The sequence below is a fragment of the Lissotriton vulgaris genome, unplaced genomic scaffold, assembly GCF_964263255.1.
Source record: "Lissotriton vulgaris unplaced genomic scaffold, aLisVul1.2 SCAFFOLD_842, whole genome shotgun sequence".
Taxonomy (NCBI): domain Eukaryota; kingdom Metazoa; phylum Chordata; class Amphibia; order Caudata; family Salamandridae; genus Lissotriton; species Lissotriton vulgaris.
Genome location: NW_028250691.1, coordinates 664,148 through 685,980, shown reverse-complemented (window position 1 = coordinate 685,980; position 21,833 = coordinate 664,148). Strand labels below are relative to the sequence as shown.

Sequence of the window (21,833 nt, the reverse complement as noted above, 5' to 3'; positions counted from 1 at the left end):
AATCATTCTGATCATCCTGGTCAGCATTAGAGTCTAGGTCATAGACGTTTTCACTTCCTGGCCTTTCATCTTCTGCTGTCCCACCCACCTTGCCTGTCTCATTAGACCCTGGGGTCTTTCTGAGGTCATCTAAAAGCAAAGCCTCTATGAGGGGTTGAGTGCGTGGGTTTTTCCCTGTCTTCAGTTTCCTAGATGTACATGTAGTTCTTAATTCTTGGAATGGGATAGGGTCATACTTAGTTGGCAGAGGCCCACTGGCTTCTGCCCTCGAAGACATACTAGTGCTATGTGGTGTAGGCACCTTCTTAACCTAGTGGGAACTGAAACTCTCTTGAGTTGGAGAAAGGGTGTGCCAGACCTTTGATTTACCCAACTCTAAGTCTTGATTTATATGTACCTAACACCTTTAGTGGTTTTCAGTTAGTCACTCAATGAGATTATCTGGTAAAACAATAGCCAGCTTGAATCCCACTCCTGCCACCAATGTGAGAAGTTGGCCTGGTATATGCTGACCACTAATAATAGTGTACTAGGAGGAAGGGGTCCCAGTGTAAACATAGAACAATATACACAATTCAAAGAATTAATTGTCAAAACAACAAATTGATCCACAATGTTTTAATTCACAAAGGGATAGAGTATGATAAATATACACAACAAATTATCAAGCGTATTTGGCGGTTATACGGTGCCCCGAGGGGGAAGGGGAGGAAGTGATCAAGTGAGGATGTGGTAATGGAAGGTGTAAAGTGACAGTAAAACCAGTCAATTGAGCAAAACAGTGTTGGCAGTATTATACACAACCAAAAAAGCCAACGTGTTTGGCAATTAAATCAGATCAACATACTTCACAGAATACAATTAATGTTATGATGGTGGCGTGAAGTTGACACAAGGAGAGTAGTTGTCGACGTTTCGACCCTCTTATCAATGCAGGGAATAGTTGTGCCCTTGCTGCGAGGTCTTCATCAGGACCAAAGGGAGGGGGGCAGGCAACCTAATCAGGGTGGGTAAAAGGAAATAATATTACTAAAGGGGTATTATTCCAACCTAATTTGTAACCACACATGTAGAGGTGCGTTAATAAAGAGATGGTTACTGAATGGATTCATTGCCACTCATACGTAGACCTATGAGTCACATTGCACTGTGTCTGTAGGATCACAGGAGGGGTATGATTTCATCCTATTGGAACCATACAGGTAAAGATTTCGTTAATAAAATGATCGTTACTGATTGTGTTTTATATCTGCATACACTTGGACATATGAAACATATTGCCCATTGCCTTCAGGATTGATAAGGCCTGCCATAGGGGTGACTGAAAGGTTTATATGTGTAGTGACATAAGGTAGATATAGTGAACCTATATCTAAGTAAAAGGTGTATGCACCACCTTACACAGGTTGCTGTAGCAGACCTGTGGTGTCAGTTTGAGTGGGCTCTCAGGGTGGCACAATATATGCTGCAGCCAATGAGAGGCCTCTGGGGTACCTATGCCCTAGGTACATAGTATACCATATACTAGGGACTTATAAGGGTACCCCAGAATCCAATCTGGAGTGTACCCAAGGGACAGGCAATCAATTTAGAGGAGAAAGCAGCTAGTTTGGGGTCCTGGATAGCAGGATCCCAGCCAGTTTAAGTCGAAAACAGTGACACATCAGCAAGAAAGTGGGGGTAACTATCGGAAACAGATCCTACCCTCATTCAGGAGTCACCACACCTAAGTTGGAAATACAATTACTGCAGGCAGTTAATGCTGTGGATACTCACTGTATACTACAAGTGAGCTTCTACATAAGACATCTGAGTGGTCTAGAATTATAACACAGATTATTGTGCTGATTAGAACTGACTGGTGGGCTATGGATATTCCATTTGTTAACACAGATGAAATTTTTTAAAACTCTCAAGTTTTCAATATTTGTAATTGATAAAAGTTGAAATGGCCAGGAAAATGTATGGAAAATGTCATTGGGCTGGCTTTTAGCCTACTATCTGAAGGTTCTGATGCATCCTTGTGAGAATATAATTCTTATGTAGTCACAGAAAAGGATCGCATGCTACTTGTGTAACATTCGAAAACATGTTTACCAGTGGTGGCTGGTGAAATTTGAAAGTGGTAGGGCGTATAAGTGAGGGATCAGTTTTCAGTAGCGAACAACCACTGCATTTTCTTTTATTTTCACCTTGTCAAATTTTTGACAACTGGTACCCCCATGATGTGGGCCCCATCACACCCGTTTGCGCAGAATTACAACTCAAATGCGTGACCACTGCCCTAAGCGCTCTTCAGAGAGTCCAATGATTGGATGGCCATGTATTCTGAACACCATTTTGAGACACAGGCAGACACTGTGAGAAACTGACAGTACCGTCAACCAACCACAGCTAAGGAGCTCTCAATCGTGCAAACAAGTAGTGTCCCTCAGTTCGAACTATGCACTCTACAATAGTAAGGACAAGAAAAAGTACAGAATCCACATCCCGGATGTAGCTAACAGTATTCTACATTATCCCGCATATTGAATTGACAAGTGTGCAAAATTGATAGCCTACCTGAATTGCAAAGATATATTGAGACTGCTGATGCCTAGCTGTGGTCCAAAGTCACCCCCAGATGCTCACACTGCGACCTGGAACACGATCGACATGGCCAAGTGAAGACGGATGCAAAATAAATGCACCTGTCTGCCTTTCACTTCAAAATTGTGGTGCAGCATCTGTGATATGGGCTCTGCAATACAGAAGGTCACAGAGCAGGGCCTGAAGCCGGAGCATCCAGAGAGGAGGAGCGGACAGGTGTCCGGGGGAACTGCAGTAGGAAGTGGCCTGGAAATACCACCTGTCCCATGAACGGAGGAGGCATTCAGCTGTGCTAGGAAAGCAGTGAATTCAACCCAGGCCCCACTTCTGCAAGAATAATTAGGGTTGAAGGCTCTGAAAATACAGGACGTACAGCCTACCAACAGAACTCGCGTTGCCCTCACATTAGCAGGCTACTGGTCGTCTCGTCCTGCTCCTTTATGTACAATGGCTGCGCTGCACCTCCCACCTTCCCATTAGGATCTTTAACTGGCCTGGCGAATCTACAATTTCTTTCATGGTGTGACCCCCACAGGTCATCCTTAGGTAAACCCCCTCACGCCTCAATCCTTTCACTCTTCTGATGGAGCTCTGCTTACCTATTGAGAGTAGTTTCTGTTTTACAAGCTCAGACATTGTGGGTTGCTGGTTCAAGAGGACTGGGGAAATTGGAACTGGCAGGCACATTCAAATTCTTGGATGTACGTTATTACCGCAAATTAATTTTTTTTAATTTACTATTCCAATACCAGTCCCCGTGGATAGTAGGGAAGGTGTTGGGATAGTAAATTAAACGATTTACTATCCTTGAGCGCCCCCCAGCGCAATTCGTTGTAACAACTTTCGTTGTTATGACCGCGTCGTAATGGTACGGCGTTGTAACGCTTGCGTTGTAAATGTCGCATACCGTCTTGAACAGCAGTGGCAGCAGCGGGCTTCACTAGTCCTGCGTCTGTAATCAGTAAGGGAACGTGTTTACAATAAAATGTTATCAGGTGCTGGGCTCCATTTTTTCTCTCGCAGTTTCATATGGCACGTACTGGTGGACCTGAATTGCATTAGTGCTTTACATGAGCACCAATTATGTTACACAAGTTCATATTCATTTTTTTTTTTTACCAATTTAGAGAGGTTAAATTATTTGCCGAGAATTACAGGGTGCTGCGCGGATGCCGGAATTCGAACCTGTATCCCCAGTGCCAAAATAGGCAGCTCTTTTTATGAATGACCTGCAGCTGCAATGTGGTGCCTTTTAGAATGATGTACATTGAAAGTTTTAACAATAGATGAGGAGCATGAGTCCCCCCATCGCCTCCTGGGTCTTAATAAGAATGAAAACTACACCACCTCCTCTTCCCACCACTTTGTGCACGATCCAGAGTCACCCCCCTTGTACGGTGTATACTACTGTTATCCCTTGTTTACCACCTAGGATTAGGGTATACACATCTACATGCATATATCGAGTGTTGCATTAGGCGCTTGCGAGCTGGGTGACAAGGGTGACGTAAACATTAAAGAGAATAATTCAGATTAACATCTGAGTCATGTATCAGTTAAAGAGTAATACCTACCTTTAACAAATACAATTTCGCTATCTGGAACAACAGAATGTATTACTCACGTCTAATTCACTTAATCAAACACTTATTCACCTGCTTTCCCGCATACCCTAGAAAAAAACCACTTAGTGCTACTCACCCACTGGATCAGTTAATTTACAATACACCGCTGGTGTGGCTTTTACGGATTGAAGCGTGCCTGAAAGGCTTTTTAGTCTAGTTACTGTTAATGATTTATGAACATGGAAATACTGCACACTCGTGAGCCTCCAGCATCAAATAGATTTATAAATAAAGTTAATAATTGCGTTCTGCCGAAAAATATTGTACGTCAGCCAATCACATGCAAGTGCGATATACTCCACATAATATGTTTTATTATAGGTTCCTTTTTCCGGGAAGAAATTAACGAAAGAAAGAAGTACTACATGAAGAACCAGGAAGGGGGAGTAAAATGGAAAGGAGGAGAAGGCAGCATGCAAGCAAAGTAGGCAGTCTGTGGGAAGAAGGATTTGTAGGTGTAAAAAGGGAGAAAGAGGGAAGGACGGGGTGTGGGAATGCAGAAACGTGGTAAGGAACGAAAGGAAGAAGGTACCAGAATGAAACAAGAAGGGAGGGAAATGAAACGGTAAACAGCCATTAGTACGCGACTTTTACTTCGTATACCATTACAACGCAAGAGTAAGAACGCATGCGCAGTAACAACGCATAGCCTTTACTACTCATATTATTACATCGCATGCGCTGTTACAACGCAAGTGTTGTAATGCGATCCACATCGTTGTGAGGACAACGACGAGCACAGAGCTCCGCCCCTTTGACAACGCTGGAGGGAGAAGAAAGGAACCATGAGAAGAGAGAGGTAAGAGGGGCTGTGTAATTGTAAAGGGTTTAAGGTAGGGGGTGAGTCGTGCAGTGGTAGTCTTTTAGGTTTAAGGGTAGTATTGTTGTGTTTGAGGAGTAGTGTGTTTGGGTTTAGGGTAGTGTTGTGGGTCATGCAGGGTAGTGTTTGTGTGTAGGGACAGGAGTGGGGGTCGGGGGAGGATTGTGCAGGGGATAGTGTTTTAGGGATCAGGGTAGTGTTGTGGTGAGTGTGTAGGGTAGGGTAGTGTTTTGGGGTTTAGGGTAGTGTTGGTGGTGTGATGCAGGTGTTGGAGTGTAGGGAAAGGACTGGGGGGTGAGGGAGGGTCGTGCAGGGGGTAGTGTTTTAGAGTTTAGGGTAGTGTTGTGGTGTTTGTGTAGTGTAGGGTAGTGTTTTAGGGTTTAGGGCAGTGTTGTTGTTTTTGTTTAGTGTATGGCAGTGTTTTAGCGTAGTGTTGGGGTGTCGTGCAGGGTAGTGTTGGAGTGTAAGGATAGGACTGGGGGTGGTGTTAGGTCGTGCAGGGGGTAGTGTTTTAGGGTTTAGGGAAGTGGTGTTTGTGTAGTGTAGGGTAGTGGTTTAGGCTAATGTCAGGTGGGCCGTGCAGGTAATGTTAGAGCGTAGGAACAGGACTGGGGGTGGGGGAAGGTTGTGCAGGGGGTAGTTTTTAGTGTTTAGGGTAGTGTCGTGGTGTTTCAGAAGTGTAGGGTAGTGATTTAGGGTTTATAGTAGTGTCGAGGGGTTCGTGTAGGGTAGTGTTTGCGTGTAGGGACATGTCTGGGGAAAGGGTAGTGTCGTGGTGGGGTAGTGTGTTGTGTAGGGTAGAGTATTTGGATGTAGAATTTAGTGTAGTGTAGGGGTGTTTTTGATACAAAAATGTGTGGAAAAAGTATGCGGGGAAAAGGTATCCATTGTAATGACATTTCAAAACCATTTCCAGGAATTTGCTATGTGATGGTATGCGTAGAAAAAAATTGCGTTGTAATGGTACTTGCAAACTAATAACTTTGTGGTAAAAGTATGCGTTGTTTTGCATTGCGGAGTATCGACATATATTCAAATGAAACAAAACAAATAGTGAAAAAGGGGCCAAAGAAAGTAAAGAGTAAATTAAAAACGTAAGCAGAAGAAAGGGACAGAGGGTCGTTGTTTGAAGAAGGGGGAGAAACAGGCAATAAACGAGGGAATAATAAACATGAAAATCAGAAGGGAGGAAGAATAGACTGTGTAAGAAAGAGACGGGCGTACTAACAGAAGATATGGTGAGTGAATGAAACATGCAGAATACAAAAAGAGAGAAGGAAATTGAAACAGAGTAAGATAAGACACAAGAAGGAATGAAGTACATCATACACAGAAGACGTCAGAAGGTGAGTCAAAGAGAAAATATGGACCAGGCAAATATAGGTCAAAAGTAGGAGAAATCTACACAATGGAAAGAAACCGGGGGAAAGCAAGGACATAAAGGGAGAGAGAGAGTAAATCTGAATTAGAGCAGGATATGGGGTGAAAGGGATTGGAGTATGAGGTCCAGAAAGAGAGGGTGTAAAAAATAGATTATTTGTAATGGGTTTCTACTCACCTCAAGGAATAATCACAACCCCTGTTAGGGGGAACCCTTAAAGTCACCTAATTAACCTGAGTCTACTACTTGGTAGTTATGGCACAGAGCAGACAGGCCTAATTTAGGGCAATGTGTAAAGTATTTATGCATTACCAAAACAGTAACAAAGCATAAATGCAACACAATAAAAATCACAATCAGAATTAGAAAAACAGAGAGACTAATTTGTAAACAAAATGGCTCCAAAATGTCAAAAATCCAATATGAGAAACTGGAGATGTGCATTTTAAATGTTTTAAGTAGAAATAGAGCCAAAAAATGCAAAGCGTCAATGCTGGTCAATGGTTGTGGTAGACTGGGATCTAGGCACAATTTGAGGCTGACCGCGATGGACCGTGAATCGAGTACACCAATCCGGTTTGCCCTGGCCAAAGATTTTACCTTCGGACTTAGTCCTTTAAGTCCCAATCCACCAAAGGAGTATAATTCTAAAGTCACCCAGGGCCTCAAGAGAAGCATTTAGAGACTCACAGGGTGTCAGGCAGAGGCCAACGGCAGTGCCAAGACCAGGTCCAGTTACCACTGGTCACATGGGCAGTTGCCGGGAAGGTGTCTTGCAGCTTGTTGTATCTGTTTAGCTTGAACAGGAGGTCAGCCTTGTGGCCCTTAGAGTCCATTTTCTTCCTGGGTGCACAAGGAGCAGGTCCAGTCCTTCAGTGGTCCTCTCAGGTTACAAACAGCTGGTGTAGTCCATTTCTGTTTTTCCTCAGCTCCAGAAGTGTTCTGAAGTGGGTGCCTGGAGATGCACGTTTATACACAGAATGAGCTAGTGGGTGGGAATTACTTCTGAGCATGCCATAATCAATGCAGTAAACGGTCCAGGATCCAACCCTACCCAATTTGTGAATTTTCGAGACAGAAAAAATCTACTGCCATACTAAACTTGAGCTGAAAGGGCTGGCGGTGTGTGTGGGGCCTGTGTACTATGTTAACCATGGTGTTATCTCACTTCTACACCAAACTCCAGCTTGAAGCAGCCACTGTACCCCCAGTAAACCCAGGGACAAAAGTCTGGTAGGACAAAGCAGGGTTTCTCAGAAACCAGAAAGTGGATATACAAAAATTGCCTTACCATCCTGTTCCCGTCCTTTCAAGTAAACCCCCACCCTGCATATTCTGTGTGGTTCAGAGGGGTCATCTCTGCCCATACAGGTCTGCTTGGTTGCTCCTTGGATGCATTTCACACCTTTTTCACACTTATTCATATGCTAATTACTGGCTGGCAGAAGTTCAAACAGGAAATAGGTAACTTTCTAAATGTTACTTTTCCTTAATATGTATTGAAAATCTGACTTGACCATTGAATTGGATTTTGATAAGTATAACAAATAGTTTAATTATTTTTCTAGCTGGTCCCAGTCCCAAGTTAAACTCCTGGGACTTTAATATGTATTCATTTTTTTTTACATAAGGCAGCCAGGCCTGCCACAATGAAAAATAGCTTTTGGTGCTAGCCCCTGTAAAGGTATGATAACATTACATTTCTACATACCCCACTTTTAAATACTGTGTACCATGCCTGGTGGGCTATAATGTCTATATAGGGGTGGCTTATAAAAATGTTAAAGTAAGGTTTAAACCTGTCAAAAGGGTTTAATTAGACAAGACGAATTGCAGTTTTTACACTTCTACAGCCAGCCTGCACTGATAGGCCTCAAGCCATTTTCAACACTGTTCACAATAGTGGATGGCACAATAGGTGTTGAAGTCCACTACTGACATTTAGTTATAGGCTGTGTGTGCATTTTTGTACCATATACTACGGACTGATAAGTAAGTTAATTACACCAATTAGGTATATGCCAATTCGACCATGTTTAAAGGGGGAGCGGTAGGCTCTTTAAAGTGAACAGTGTTATAAAGCCAGCAAAAATATAGTGTCATGAAAAGGCAAAATATCCGGGAGACCACACAGAAAAGGAGTATTTTCTACAGATGGTATGAAAGGAAGACAATGGGAGAACTAATGAAAGCCAAGAAGGACAAAATTAAAGCAGGAGAGAGGCAGTCAAGGGATGAGCGAAGGAGCGGAAGGATACAAATTTGTAAACGACCAAAAGAGGAAAGAAAGCTTGAGAGAGAAAATTAATTATTGAAAAGAGAGGCAAAATGATTAAAACAGGAAGGGGAGAGCGTGCATGGAAGAAGGAAAGGGCGAGTAATGGAAATGGGAAAGGAATGAAAGCAGACAGAAGAATAGAAAGTATGAAAGCAGAGAAGAGAAGAAATTCTAAGCTGAATGAATGTTGGGGCTGAAAAGTCTTCTGCATGGTTAAATACGTGTATCCCTGCACTGCCTGCCCAAATGTACTGTTGCCTGGATCCCTAATTCTAATTTTATTTATCATAGGTTAGTAATGGCTCATGCATGTGTGCCATGACATAGGTCTGTCTGTCAGATTGAGGACATGTTGGACTGGGAGGGATACCCAAAGTGCTGCCATCATAGTGGTGGAACATTACTGCCTTCATTGAGAGTTAAGCAGCACAAATGCGGTGGTGGCAGCATATCATGTAGTAAACAGTAGTAGTGAACAGGTCCGGTTTACCCTGTGACACTGTAGTGAGCTTTACAGGACTCACCTTTTCAAAGTACCGCTGTTGCGTGCTCAACTAACCCTTGACCTATATCATGTGGATGTGGAGTGCTGCGCAGCGCAAGAATAATGACTTTGCACTGGATGTATGGGTGCCTGGGAGGGCTATAGTACAAGAATAGAGCAGTACATGCAGTACATGAAGGTTTGGTGCACGTACTGAGTGCATGGCAGTGCGTGTGTTTGCAAAAAGGAAACCTTAGCTCAATACATAAAGGCTACAGTACTGAACAGTGTGCGCAGATTGAATGTGTGTGCCAAATGTATGTGTGTCTGTAGTTGCACAATGCCTGGAGGTAACAGTACTGGACAGTTTGTGAGCTGTGAATTTACACTGAGTGTTAGTGTGCCTGCAGTGCTACATTACATGTAGGACCCTAAGTTCCATGTTGGGAAGTCCAGGCCTGGCTGGTGAAGACATGAAGAGTAAAGAAATCCCCCGAGATACATTTGTGTATGCTGCATTCCTGTGAGTTGGATGGTATACACTGGAGGAAGGGAGGAAGATACTCCCTTTTTACACTTCAGAGGAATGCTCTTTGATTTAGTGATAGATACCAAGGAAGGGGCCTGGACATATCTCAGGAAGGAGATTGGGCTGATAAGAGAGTCATAAAGAGTTGGGCTGGAAGCCAGGATTAACCTATTCATGCACATATCACTGTGGCTGACATCCAGGTGTGACCTTACGAACTGTGTTGTGGGACACTCAGCTTTGGAGTCTTTCCTGCTGGGACAGACTTTTAAGAGGGTAAGAAGAGAAGAAAAAATTTACACTTCAAAAGAAGCAATACTCCTACATAAAACTTCGAAGACTTAGACCCTAAATCACATCTGGTGTCTGGAAAAGAACTATAAGAAGGGGAGGTTGAGACCCCAAAATGTGTCATCTGCCAAGCAGCCAGATGGGCTCTGTGAGAAGGGGAAGCTCTGCAGAACTTCTGCTCATGACCAGGACTGGGGGCCAACGCCTGCTAGTCTCCCTGCTGGATGAGGGGATGTCACCCAGGTAAACCAAGTCCATCTGCCCTGGAGCACCAGCGCTTGCCTGCTTGCTAAGACCAATGTGCCCTGTGAGGAAGTATGATCTGTGACCGAGCGAGGTCCATTAGGGAGCCTTCCTGAGGAATATGTGAGGGAACAGCTGCGCACCAATGGGGTTATTGCTCAGGTGTAGTGTTGGCTTGGCGATCCACGTATACCAGGAGAGGGCTGCTGTGGACTGAGTTGTGTATTGAGTGCGGTGTGGGAACTGCCAAGCCTGTACCGCCCGATGTATTGACCCCGAATGCCATAGTAGGCCACTGTTGAAGTTTCTACTGCGATAGCACTGAGACACCTAACCGGTGTGGTGGAGGCAATTGCAACAGAGGATTCAGTGCTTAATTTGTAAAGCACTTCAGCAACCCCGTATGCCAGGAAGGGCTGCTGGTAACAACGTTGCCAAGACTTTTGGGCCATCGTCTGAGTAAATACTGGGCTACGATCTACAGGTCGAGCCCACACAGTGAGAGATCTGTCCCTGACTGACCCCTGAGCACAGTACAGAGCCACAGACGTTGGTGCACTCTTTTTGGAGTTCAGACGAGAGCTGAAGGGTAAGATTAACTTACAGCATTTTTGCAGGCTGGGAGCATCTCTTGAGAGCGCCCCCAGGAAGGGAGCCTGCAAGCAGTCTGAATTCCCCATACAAGATCAGAACTCTCAAGTGCCTGCTGTCAGGGCACTCACAGCAACATACACTTCAGTGCTACAGGCACAGTTAAGACTTGAACTGATGACAGTGCTGCGGCGCCATAGACACGTTTGACTAATTCTAAAGCGTAGAAGGGGAACTCTTGAGTACGGCCTAGCAGTACGCATACCCTGGATGCAGCCACCAGTTAATAGGGAATAACCCGACCATGTTACAAAGAGGATGGGACAGGGATTTGCCTGCCAAACACTAGAGCCCCGACCTCAAGGGGATTGTGTTGTTGCTAATGAATGTCATTAATTATTACATGCAAGTGAAGTAGAGCACAAATGAGAATAGTATAGAGGTTGAAAGAAAGTAGTGTGATGCAAGAAAGAAGCATAGTGGAGAAAGAACAGAATAAACAGTCATAGATATTGGTCACAGCAGAGGCTCAACATGCCTAAAGTTCCTTAGATGAACATTTAGCTTTCAGCAGGTTTATGTAACAGACATGAATCATCCACGTCAAGAAATGTTCGTTTAAATCAAGGAGGCAGCAGGCACGCCGTACAGCTTTACTGCCCTTAGCTGTTGTGCTTTCAATTAGTGGCTTGAATCAAAGAGATTAAAATATCGCATGTCCCCATGTTTACCGCTAAAACATTTATATCTGCATCACCATTTAACCTCTGGCGTTCACGTTGTTTCCGCTAATGGAATACTCTGTGCAGTTGCCTCAGAAAGGGACAGGCACCTAATGTACTTGACAAAAACAAGAACATCTTTCTACAACATAATCGGGCCCATATGTGGGAGAGATACACAAATTATTTTGAGGACTGATTGTTATCTGTACACGGGGCGGAGATAATGGGCTTGATAATATGCCCTTGTGAATTCCCATAGAAGCCCAGGTTAACACCAGAACCTGGGCTTCTATGGGAATTCACAAGGGCATATTATCAAGCTCATTATTGTCGCTTTAGCGGCAGTTTCCTGCCGATAAAAGCGGCGCTAATGTATCGCCCTTTCTTGATAATATGGCCCGTAGTTCTGTGTGGTTAGATTTCTTAGTAGGTTCGCCAGCTTTTGTGGATGTTACAATGGCAGCAACATTCATGCTAATCAAAAGAGTAAGACAGTCTGCTTGACTCCCAGCATTACCTACAAACCTACGCTGCTTCTCTTTCAGACAACAGGAACACCATACTGGGAACACTGGTGACGACTCTAAGCCTCGTTGCAGCTGCCTTGGTTACCTACCTCAAAAGGAAGACATTAATACCGTTCTTGGTTGCCAACAGAAAGACCACCATTGAAAAACTCAGGTATACCACATATTTCTTCTTAGAAAACATATTCTTCAAAATTACAATGAATATGATCAAATCTTTTTTTTTAACACAATATTAAGAAATTCTAATTTTTTCACTATGCAATTGTTGTGCGTAAGTTATTTTGGCCATGGCAACGCATGCAATAGACGTGGTAATGTGAATGTGTCACTAGCATTGTACCGAGGCCTGGTTCTAGAGGGTGGGCCTGACACACCCACGATAGCTCCAAGGCCCTCTCACAAGCAGAAAATCATCTTATGTTCTTTTCCCTAATGGGCTTGCAGCCTCACCAGAAAAGTCTAATTGTGCAACTTGTATCTATAATACCAATGCTTTGGGCTACTTAAAGTGACTTGGAACAGTGGTGAGGTCACAGGGAATTGTTGTTGTTACTGTGCACGTGTTAACATAAGGGGTACCTGAGACACCCCTCACTGTATGGAGGTCGCAAGCTTCCATCACCACAGTCATTAGGAGATGAAAACTGTTTTACAGCAGAAACAGTGTGAAGGATTTTGTCACTGTAAGAAAAGAAGGTGAAAATGAGTATACGACCGGGATATATATTTATCTTCATAGTGTTTTGATATATTTTCTTTCTACTGTAGCATTACTCGCAATTATGGCCAGGACCACTTGCATTATGCGGCAGGGAAAACTAAATTATGCGGAAGGGTTGACTGAATTATGTGACAAAAAGAAGGCGAATTGTAATTGTGTAATGTTGCGCATTTTAAGATACTATTACTTCAGTATTTTCACATTTCCACACGTTAACACTGTCTTGGAGAAGGTTATACCCCGTTAGTACCACTTTAAACACCGAAATACTGCAACAAGAAACTGTAAGGTGGCTAATCAAACTTTGTGACGGGCATTCCACAACGCTGCAATAAGTTTTTCTTTTTTAACTAACTTTCAAACCGTTGAGCTAGTAACAACTATTTATCTTGTTAAAATCTGCAAATTCTGTAGTAGGTGGTGGAATTTTTGACAAATATGGCAAATCCTTAATTATGTGAAATACCCTGGAGCCGCAGAAGCACATAATTCCAGTGGCTCTGCTTATAGCACTATAGGTGAGCCAGGTCACTACCCAGATGCCGCTCGCCCCCAGACGCGCTCCTTCTTTGCTGCAGGTACCGTTTCGAAGAACAGGACGCCACCTGCCCTGTACCCTTCACCTCCGGCCTGACTGTCCAGCAGCCCCCTGGCGTTTTTCGCCTTCAGTACACACACGGACGGGGTTTATTATTCCACCGCGCCATGCCATACCGATCTTGCCACTTCTGTAGCCCTACAGCCCTGATGAGTTACACCACCTACACGGTGTGACGAAACACGTGTCGGCTGGCTACTATCTTACTGTACTGTCCACTATATGACTTATAAAAAAACGTTATCCACACAAATCTCGATCCCCTACGTTCTTTTTTGAAGCAACTACTTTCTCTCAGTAGAATCTTTAGTCCTTACACCCGGACTATTTACCACACGTGCGTGTGCACAGTAGGGTGACCAACTGGCATTGGTGCAAATTCAGGACGGTGAGTGTAAAAATTCAGGACAAAGGGTCAAAATTCAGGACACAAATTCAGGACAGGAGGTCAAAATTCAGGACAAAACTTTAGGACAATAGGTACGCTTTACAGACACATCAGAGGTCGCGCAATAGTATATAAGTAAGCCCAGCCATTTCCAAACATATTCAACCAATTGCAAACCTATCCATCATGTATCCTTCCATCTATCATTTCACTCATCCATCCCCTCATCCATCCTTTCACTCATCCTCCATTATCCATCCATCCATCCATCCATCCACCCTTTACCCCTATCCATCTGTACACTTATCCATCCACTCTTCATCCCATCCATCCATTCACTCATCCATTCAGCCATTTACCCTTTCACCAATCCAGCCATCCTTTCACTTACTAATCCTTCCACCCATCCACTCTTTTAGTCATCCATCCATCCTCCCTTTCTCTCTCCATCGACCCTTTCACTTAGCCTTCCTTCCATCAATCCACCCACCCACCCACCCATCCATCCATCTACTCATCCACTCATAAATCCATCCATTGCCCCTATCACTCATCCATCTATCATTTCACTCCTTCACACATCTATTCATCCTTTTGTCCATCTACCCTCCCTTTCACTAACTCATCCATCCTTACACCCACCCTTTCACTCATATGTCCATTCATTCACCCTTGCACTTATCAATCCATCAATCCATCCATCATTTCACTCATCCACCTACCCCCCATTATCCACCCACCCACCATCCACCCACCCACTCATCCATCCTTTCACCCACCCACCATCCAATCCACTGATCTATCCTTTCACCCACCCACCATCCACCCACCCACTCATCCATCCATCCTTTCACCCACCCACTCATCATCCATCCATCCATCCTTTCACCCACCCACTCATCATCCATCCATCCATCCTTTCACCCACCCACTTATACATCCATCCATCCTTTCACCCACTCTCCATCCATCCATCCTTTCACCCACCCATCATCCATCCATCCATCCATCCATCTGTCCTTCCCCTCATCATCCATCCATCCCCTCATCATCCATCCATCCTTTTCCCTCATCATCCATCCATCCTTTTCCCTCATCATCCATCCATCCTTCCCCTCATCATCCATCCATCCTTTTCCCTCATCATCCATCCATCCATCCATCCATCTGTCCTTCCCCTCATCATCCATCCATCCTTCCCCTCATTATCCATCCATCCTTTTCCCTCATCATCCATCCATCCTTTTCCCTCATCATCCATCCATCCATCCATCCCCTCATCATCCATCCATCCATCCATCCTTCCCCTCATCATCCATCCATTCCCTCATCATCCATCCATCCATCCATCCTTTCACCCACCCCCTCATCATCCATCCATCCACCCTTCCCCTCATCATCCATCCTTTCACCCACCCCCTCATCATCCATCCATCCATCCATCCATCCTTCCCCTCATCATCCATCCATCCTTCCCCTCATCATCCATCCATCCTTCCCCTCATCATCCATCCTTTCCCGTCATCCATCCATCCTTCCCCCTCATCCATCCTTCCTTTCATCCATCCTTCCCCTCACCCATCCATCCATCCCATCCATTTATCCTGCCCCTCATCCATCCATCCTTCCTTCCCCTACATCCATCATCCTTCCACTCATCCATCCTTCCTTTCATCCATCCTTCCCCTCACCCATCCATCCATCCCATCCATTTATCCTGCCCCTCATCCATCCATCCTTCCCCTCATCCATCCATCCTTCCTTCCCCTCCATCCATCCATCCATCCATCCTTCCCCTCATCCATTTATCCTTCCCCTCATCCATTTATCCTTCCCCTCATCCATCCATCCTTCCCCTCCATCCATCCATCCTTCCCCTCATCCATCTTTCCCCTCATCAATCATCCAGCTACCCTTCCCCATACATCCAGCTATTTACATTTTCTCTCCATCCTTCCCCTCACTCATCAATCCATCTATCCTCTCTCATTATCCATTTATTCAATCTTTCATTCATCCATTCACCCTTTCACTAATTCATCCAGCCATTCACACATCCCTTCACTTACTTACTCGCCCACCTTTCCATATTAATTTTGAGCTGAGCCCTTTTGAGAAGAGGCCCATCAAGAACTTCACCCTCGCTGCTGGGGCCGTTCCAGGACTGGGACAGAAGCCACCCAGGGCGGAGACAGGATCCACCACAGGGGGGGACAAGAGCTATCACAGGCGGGGGTGGACTGGAGCCACAACATGGGGGACAGGAGCCATCACAGGCGGGGGTGGACTGGAGCCACCACATGGGGGGACAGGAGCAGGAGTCATCACAGGAGAGGGAACGTGATCCACCAGGGTGGGCAGAGGGGTGGGCATGCAGTATTCTAGTATCATCTTGGGCTTCTCGCCCCCTCCTGCACAAGACAACGAGAAGACAGGCTCTCTGTCCAAAATGCCATCCCCCAATGTGATATACAGTACTTACAGGATATACTCTAAGAGAACTGATTGAACTGATTGTCCTCCATACTTTGTTAATCAGTGTGGGTGCGATTGTGTCATTTCTTTATTGTATTACATTATACATGTTTGAAGAACCGAGGTTTGCTTACAAATTAGTGACAGTAATTAAGCTCGGTGAAGAGAAGCAGGTGCTGCCTCGGTGTAATCAGGGGTGTAATCTGGCCGAGTCTAGGATGTTTGGGGCCCTGGGTAGAAATGGAATGTGTGAGCCCCCCTCTAAATAGCAGATACAAGACACATTCAGGGCTGTTTGCATGTGAATGGATGCCCCCTGCTCCTGAACCTGCAGCCCCTCCCTCTGTCACCTTCAAGCACCTCTTAACAGCTCATCAAGGGCTGGAGGTGTGAGGGTTGCCATCCCGCTGTGCCTCTACAGTGCTGCTGGGGGTCTGAGCTTTCATACAGCATCGGAGTCAAGAAGGGAGGTGGGGGCAAGCTGTGCCCGGTTAAAATTACGGACAAATGGCGTCCGTTAAAGAATCCTTCACGGACAACGGACAGACAGCCAAAATTACGGACTGTCCGTGAAATTTACGGACGGTTGGTCACCCTAGTGCACAGGATCTGTTCTCCAGGTGAGCCAGTTCACTCTGGGTCTCAAACCAGATAGTGATTTAAAACGGACATTGAAACAAGCCCCTATCGAGCCCTATATTGAAGCACTGAGCTTTACTAGTAAAAACATGTATAATTGCTGAAAAACGAATGAAAAAACGTTAAAATAATCCATGTTAGTGACGTAGTACTGTCTATCTTTCACATGTTTACCTTAATCTTGCACTCCAAAAGAGTGTTATCCGTGTCCAGGGTGTTGTTTTTGCATTTTCTTTGTGCAGCAGACCTCTCTTGCATAATAGTGCATACTTCGAACTGAGTCGCCTCGAGATATGAGATCTCTGGAGTTACGGCTGAAGGCACTGCGCGTGCCTGTCCCTGGGTCTAAAAGAAGTTCAGAATACCTGGTCATCCAATCCTTGAACTGTCAGCAGAGCTCACAGAGACAACAATTGATGAAGCCAATAGAGTGTTGGTTTTAGGTGCATGCCAGTTGTTGTGTTATACATCTGGATGCAATGACAGAAAACCTGGAGAAACCTCTAATAATAGCAGTTGAGTGGCACACTATGGAAATCATAGAAATGTAGGGGCACATTATCAAGAACAGTGTTAAAATTATCACCGCTTTAGCGGCAGGAAACATCCGCTAAATCGTCGATAAGGGGCTTGATAATATGCCCTTGTGATTTCCGATAGAAGCCCAGGTTCTGGTGTGAACCTGGGCTTCTATGGGAATTCACAAGCTCATATTATCAAGCCCATTATTGCCGCTTTACAGTTTCCTGCAGCTAAAGCGCCGATAATTTTAACGCAGTTCTTGATAATATGCCCCGTAGTTCGTTTTAAGCCATGCCTATATCTACATGTTCATGCCCCTTTTAGAGACCCCTCAATTCCTTAATCTCACTTAAAGCCCTGTAGCACTATATTAATTTTTAAAAAAACACTGATAATGGCACCGTTTTGAATCGTCTTGAGTGAAAGACCATGTCGACCACCCCAAATAATAAACATTTTTTTACAGACTGCAAGCACTATAGGAAAACAAAACTTTGATGTCCTTCCATCAATATAAAAACTCTGAATTGCTTGGTTTTCCTGATTTGGATAAACAACAACACACTTATTTAAGCTTCAAAGAAATGTGATGTTTTAGGGGCATTTTAAAAGGTAGAGTGCATAGCTCTCTTATAAAACACATGATGTTAGCTAAAGACTAACTCACAGCTGTTGAAGCAGTGGTGTCCTTTCCTCGTAAGTCCTGAAAAACCCAAGCCCACCTTCAGAACTGTGACTCCAATGGGTAACAAACATGATCCACGTGATTAACACATGATTTGGTCCGTGTTTTGTGTGCAGGATGTGCCACTTGACCTCTGGATTACACAGGATCTTTTCTTGGCCCTCGAAGCTCCGGACGGACACTTCTAGTCCATCATGCTGCTGGCCACGCCCTAAGATTCTAGAATCTTTATTCCGGAGCTCCGAGGGCCAAGAAAAGATCCTGCGTGATCCAGAGCTCAAGTGGCACATCCTGCACACAAAACACGGACCGAATGCCAAGAAACTCTGTACATGCATTGATTGACCCCAAACTAGACTGAATTGGCTCGTACCTGCCTGAAAAAGACGAAACGGTGCAGACCTGGCCGCAAATAAGATGGCGGCGGTGTGAGCATCGGGGAGGACAAGTGATATACCGGATGATCCTGTGTCGCAACGGTGACATACTGGATGCTGCATAGCGACAACTGAACGGTGGAGGCTGGGTCCGTACCGGTCGAGGTACGTGGGTGCAGGAGGACTTGTCCCGGTGCACACTGGGGACTGGCTGCAGCATCTGTGTGGTTTTGCTGAGGGGCCCGACGATGCCGTGACAGAGGTCGACTCCCGCGCTCCGGAGCCGGTGCAGGAAAGACGAGCCGCTCGCTGCACGGGAGGTGAGGCGTTCCCCGACTGGGAAACACTCCTGACCAACAGGTAGGTCGCTCCCCCCCGCTGCAGCTCCACCAGCGCTTGTGCCCTGCATCCCTGGTTTCTTTGCTGCCCATTCCTTGCTCTATTTTTCCTCGCACCCCGTGCCGACTGCTCACTTTCCCGCCGCTGCTGCCCCTGTGGCCCCACCCTCCCACGCCCATTCGCTATCCCCTGCCTCCTGCCTCCCAGCTCCCCTTAAAGTGGCGGCAGCTGTGCGGTGAGGAGAGCCACCCTTGACCTTCACGGTAGGTCGCCCCCCCTGCTGCAGCTCCACCAGCGCTTGTGCCCTGCATCCCTGGTTTCTTTGCTGTCCATTCCTGGGTGCTATTTTTCCTCCCCCCCGTGCCCACTGCTCACTTTCCCGCCACTGCTGCCCCTGCGGCCCCGCCCCGCACCCATTCGCTATACACTGGCTTCCGCCTCCCGGCTGCTCCTTCCTCCTCCCTCCCCTTAAAATGGCGGCAGCTGCGCAGATGCGCGCAGCGGGCATGCCCTGGCACGCCAAAGGCGCGTCTAAGGCAAACCCGTCTGCGCCTCTCCATGCCTGGACCGTGCCCAGCACCAGAACCCCTGGACCCTGCGAACGCCACAACACCAGACTCCACTACGACGCCAGCAGCCTCCACTCACTCAACGCCGGCCGAAACCACACCTGCTTCCAGGCCACCCCAAAACGGACCCACGGACCTTCTCCTGCTGCACCTGCAGCTTCACCTGCGACAGAACCACCAAACCTCCAAGGACTGGACCCAACCACCTCCGCTGCATACTCCTCAACACCCGCTCCACACGCAAACCCGCCTTCGAGCTCTGGGATCTGCTCGATACCTCCGCCCCAGACGTGGCCTTCCTGACCGAGACCTGGTGGAACGACTCCTCGGCGCCCGACTTCGCCATAGCCATCCCGAACGGCTACAAGATCACCCACAGGGATCGCGCCAATGGAATCGGAGGAGGAATAGCCATCATCCACAAGTCCACCCTCAAGGTCTCCACCCACGCAGAGGACACCCTCAACACCGCCGAACACCTGCACTTTTGGATCCACACCGATCCCAACACCACCCTCAGAGGAACACTCATCTACAGACCCCCCCGGACCCCGGGCTCAGTTCAGCGACTCCATCGCCGACCTCGCCAGCACCCACGCACTAGCCTCCATGGGCTACACCCTCCTCGGGGACCTGAACTTCCTGCTCGAGAACAACAACAACGCCAACAACGCCACCCTGATCGACAACCTCGCCAACCTCGGCCTCAAACAACTCATCCCCACACCCACCCACTCTACCGGCCACATGCTGGACCCCATCTTCTCCACAGGCACCCACGTCGCCTTCGACCACACCACCGAACTCCACTGGACCGACCACCGCTGCATTCATTTCACCTTCAAGAAACCAACCACGCACCACCGCACCCAACAGCTGCCTCGCCGCTGCTGGAGCAAAGTCACCGAAGACCGGCTAATCACCACCCTCACCTAGAACCCACGCACTGACCCCACCAACCCAGAGGCCGCAGCCCGCAACCTCAGACAGTGGATCGACGACTGCACCAACATCCTCGCCCCGCTCAAGAAAGCCACCAACAGTCAAGCCAGCAAGAGAGCCACCTGGTTCACCGACGAGCTCCAGTCCTCCAAACGCGCATGCCTGAAACTGGAGAAAATATGGCTCCACGAACACACACCGGACAACCACGCAGCCCACAAGGACACCACCCGCAGACATCACCACCTCATCAGATTAGCCAAGAGATCCTCCTTCAAAGACCGCTTGGACAACAACGCACACAACAGCAAAGAACTCTTCAGCATCGTAAAGGAACTCTCCAACCCCAGAGCCAACACCAACGACATCCCGCCTCAAAAGAACTGTGTGACTCACTAGCCATCTTCTTCCACCGCAAAATCGCTGACATCCATGACAGCTTCAACACCACAACCGCCCTGACTACGCCAGACTCCACCTCCCCTGTGAACACCACCTGCGTCATCCGCCTGACCTCCTGGTCCAACGTCAACGATGACGAGACACGCAAGGTCATGAACTCCATCCACTCAGGATCTCCGTCAGACCCATGCCCACACCACATATTCAACAAAGCAGATGCAGCCATTGCACCCCAATTATGGAAGGTCATCAACATCTCCTTCGAATCAGCGACTTTCCAGGAAAGCTGGAAGCACGCCGAAATCAACACCCTCCTCAAAAAGCCCAGGCGGACCCCAAGGACTTCCGGACCATCTCCCTGCTCCTGTTCCCGGCAAAGGTCATTGAGAAAATCGTCAACAGGCAATTGACCCGCCACCTGGAAGACAACAACATCTTGGACCCGTCCCAGTCCAGATTCAGACGAAACCACAACACCGAGACAGCCCTCATCGCTGCCACAGACGACATCAGGTGCCAACTAGACAACATCAGCCCTCATCCTCCTTGACCTGTCGGCCACCTTCGACACGAGGATCACCTTCAAGCTCCTCACCCACGCACACAAAGCACTCCACAACGCCGGACCAGCCTACCTTAACAGCAGACTCAGCTTCTACATCCCCCACCCACCAGCTCCGCTCCGCCAGCCTCACCCTTGCCGCTGTGCCCCGCATCCAACAAACGACCTCCGGTGGCAGATCCTTCTCCTACCTTGCTGCCAAGCCCTGGAACACCCTCCCTACCCACATACGGCAGACCCAAGACCTACTCGCCTTCAGAAGACTCCTCAAGACCTGGCTCTTTGGGCAGTAGCAGCACCCCCCTCCCCTCAGCGCCTTGAGACCCTCATGGGTAAGTAGCGCACTCTACAAGAACTCTGATTGATAGATTGATTGACGTTTGCAGCGTGTCAATTGAAGTGCGCTGCAGGGGAGCGGTGCATGGAGCCAGAGACGATCGGCTCAGCGACCCTGCCGTGAGTAGCGCGCACCACATTAAAGTAGAGGGAAGATCTGCTGAGTTCGCAGGTGCAACACCCTCTGGCCGA

The 21,833-nt window shown here is 47.0% G+C and overlaps 1 protein-coding gene across 1 annotated transcript in view; it reads left to right on the top strand.

Annotated features, from left to right (window-relative positions):
- Positions 1-21,833, top strand: part of LOC147663160 (disintegrin and metalloproteinase domain-containing protein 12-like) — a 280,469-nt gene that overhangs the window by 74,885 nt on the left and 183,751 nt on the right. Inside the window, exon 6 of the mRNA XM_086950624.1 lies at positions 12,102-12,237. Within this exon, the coding sequence (XP_086806750.1) occupies positions 12,102-12,237 (136 nt within the window). The remainder of the gene's footprint in view (positions 1-12,101; positions 12,238-21,833) is intronic.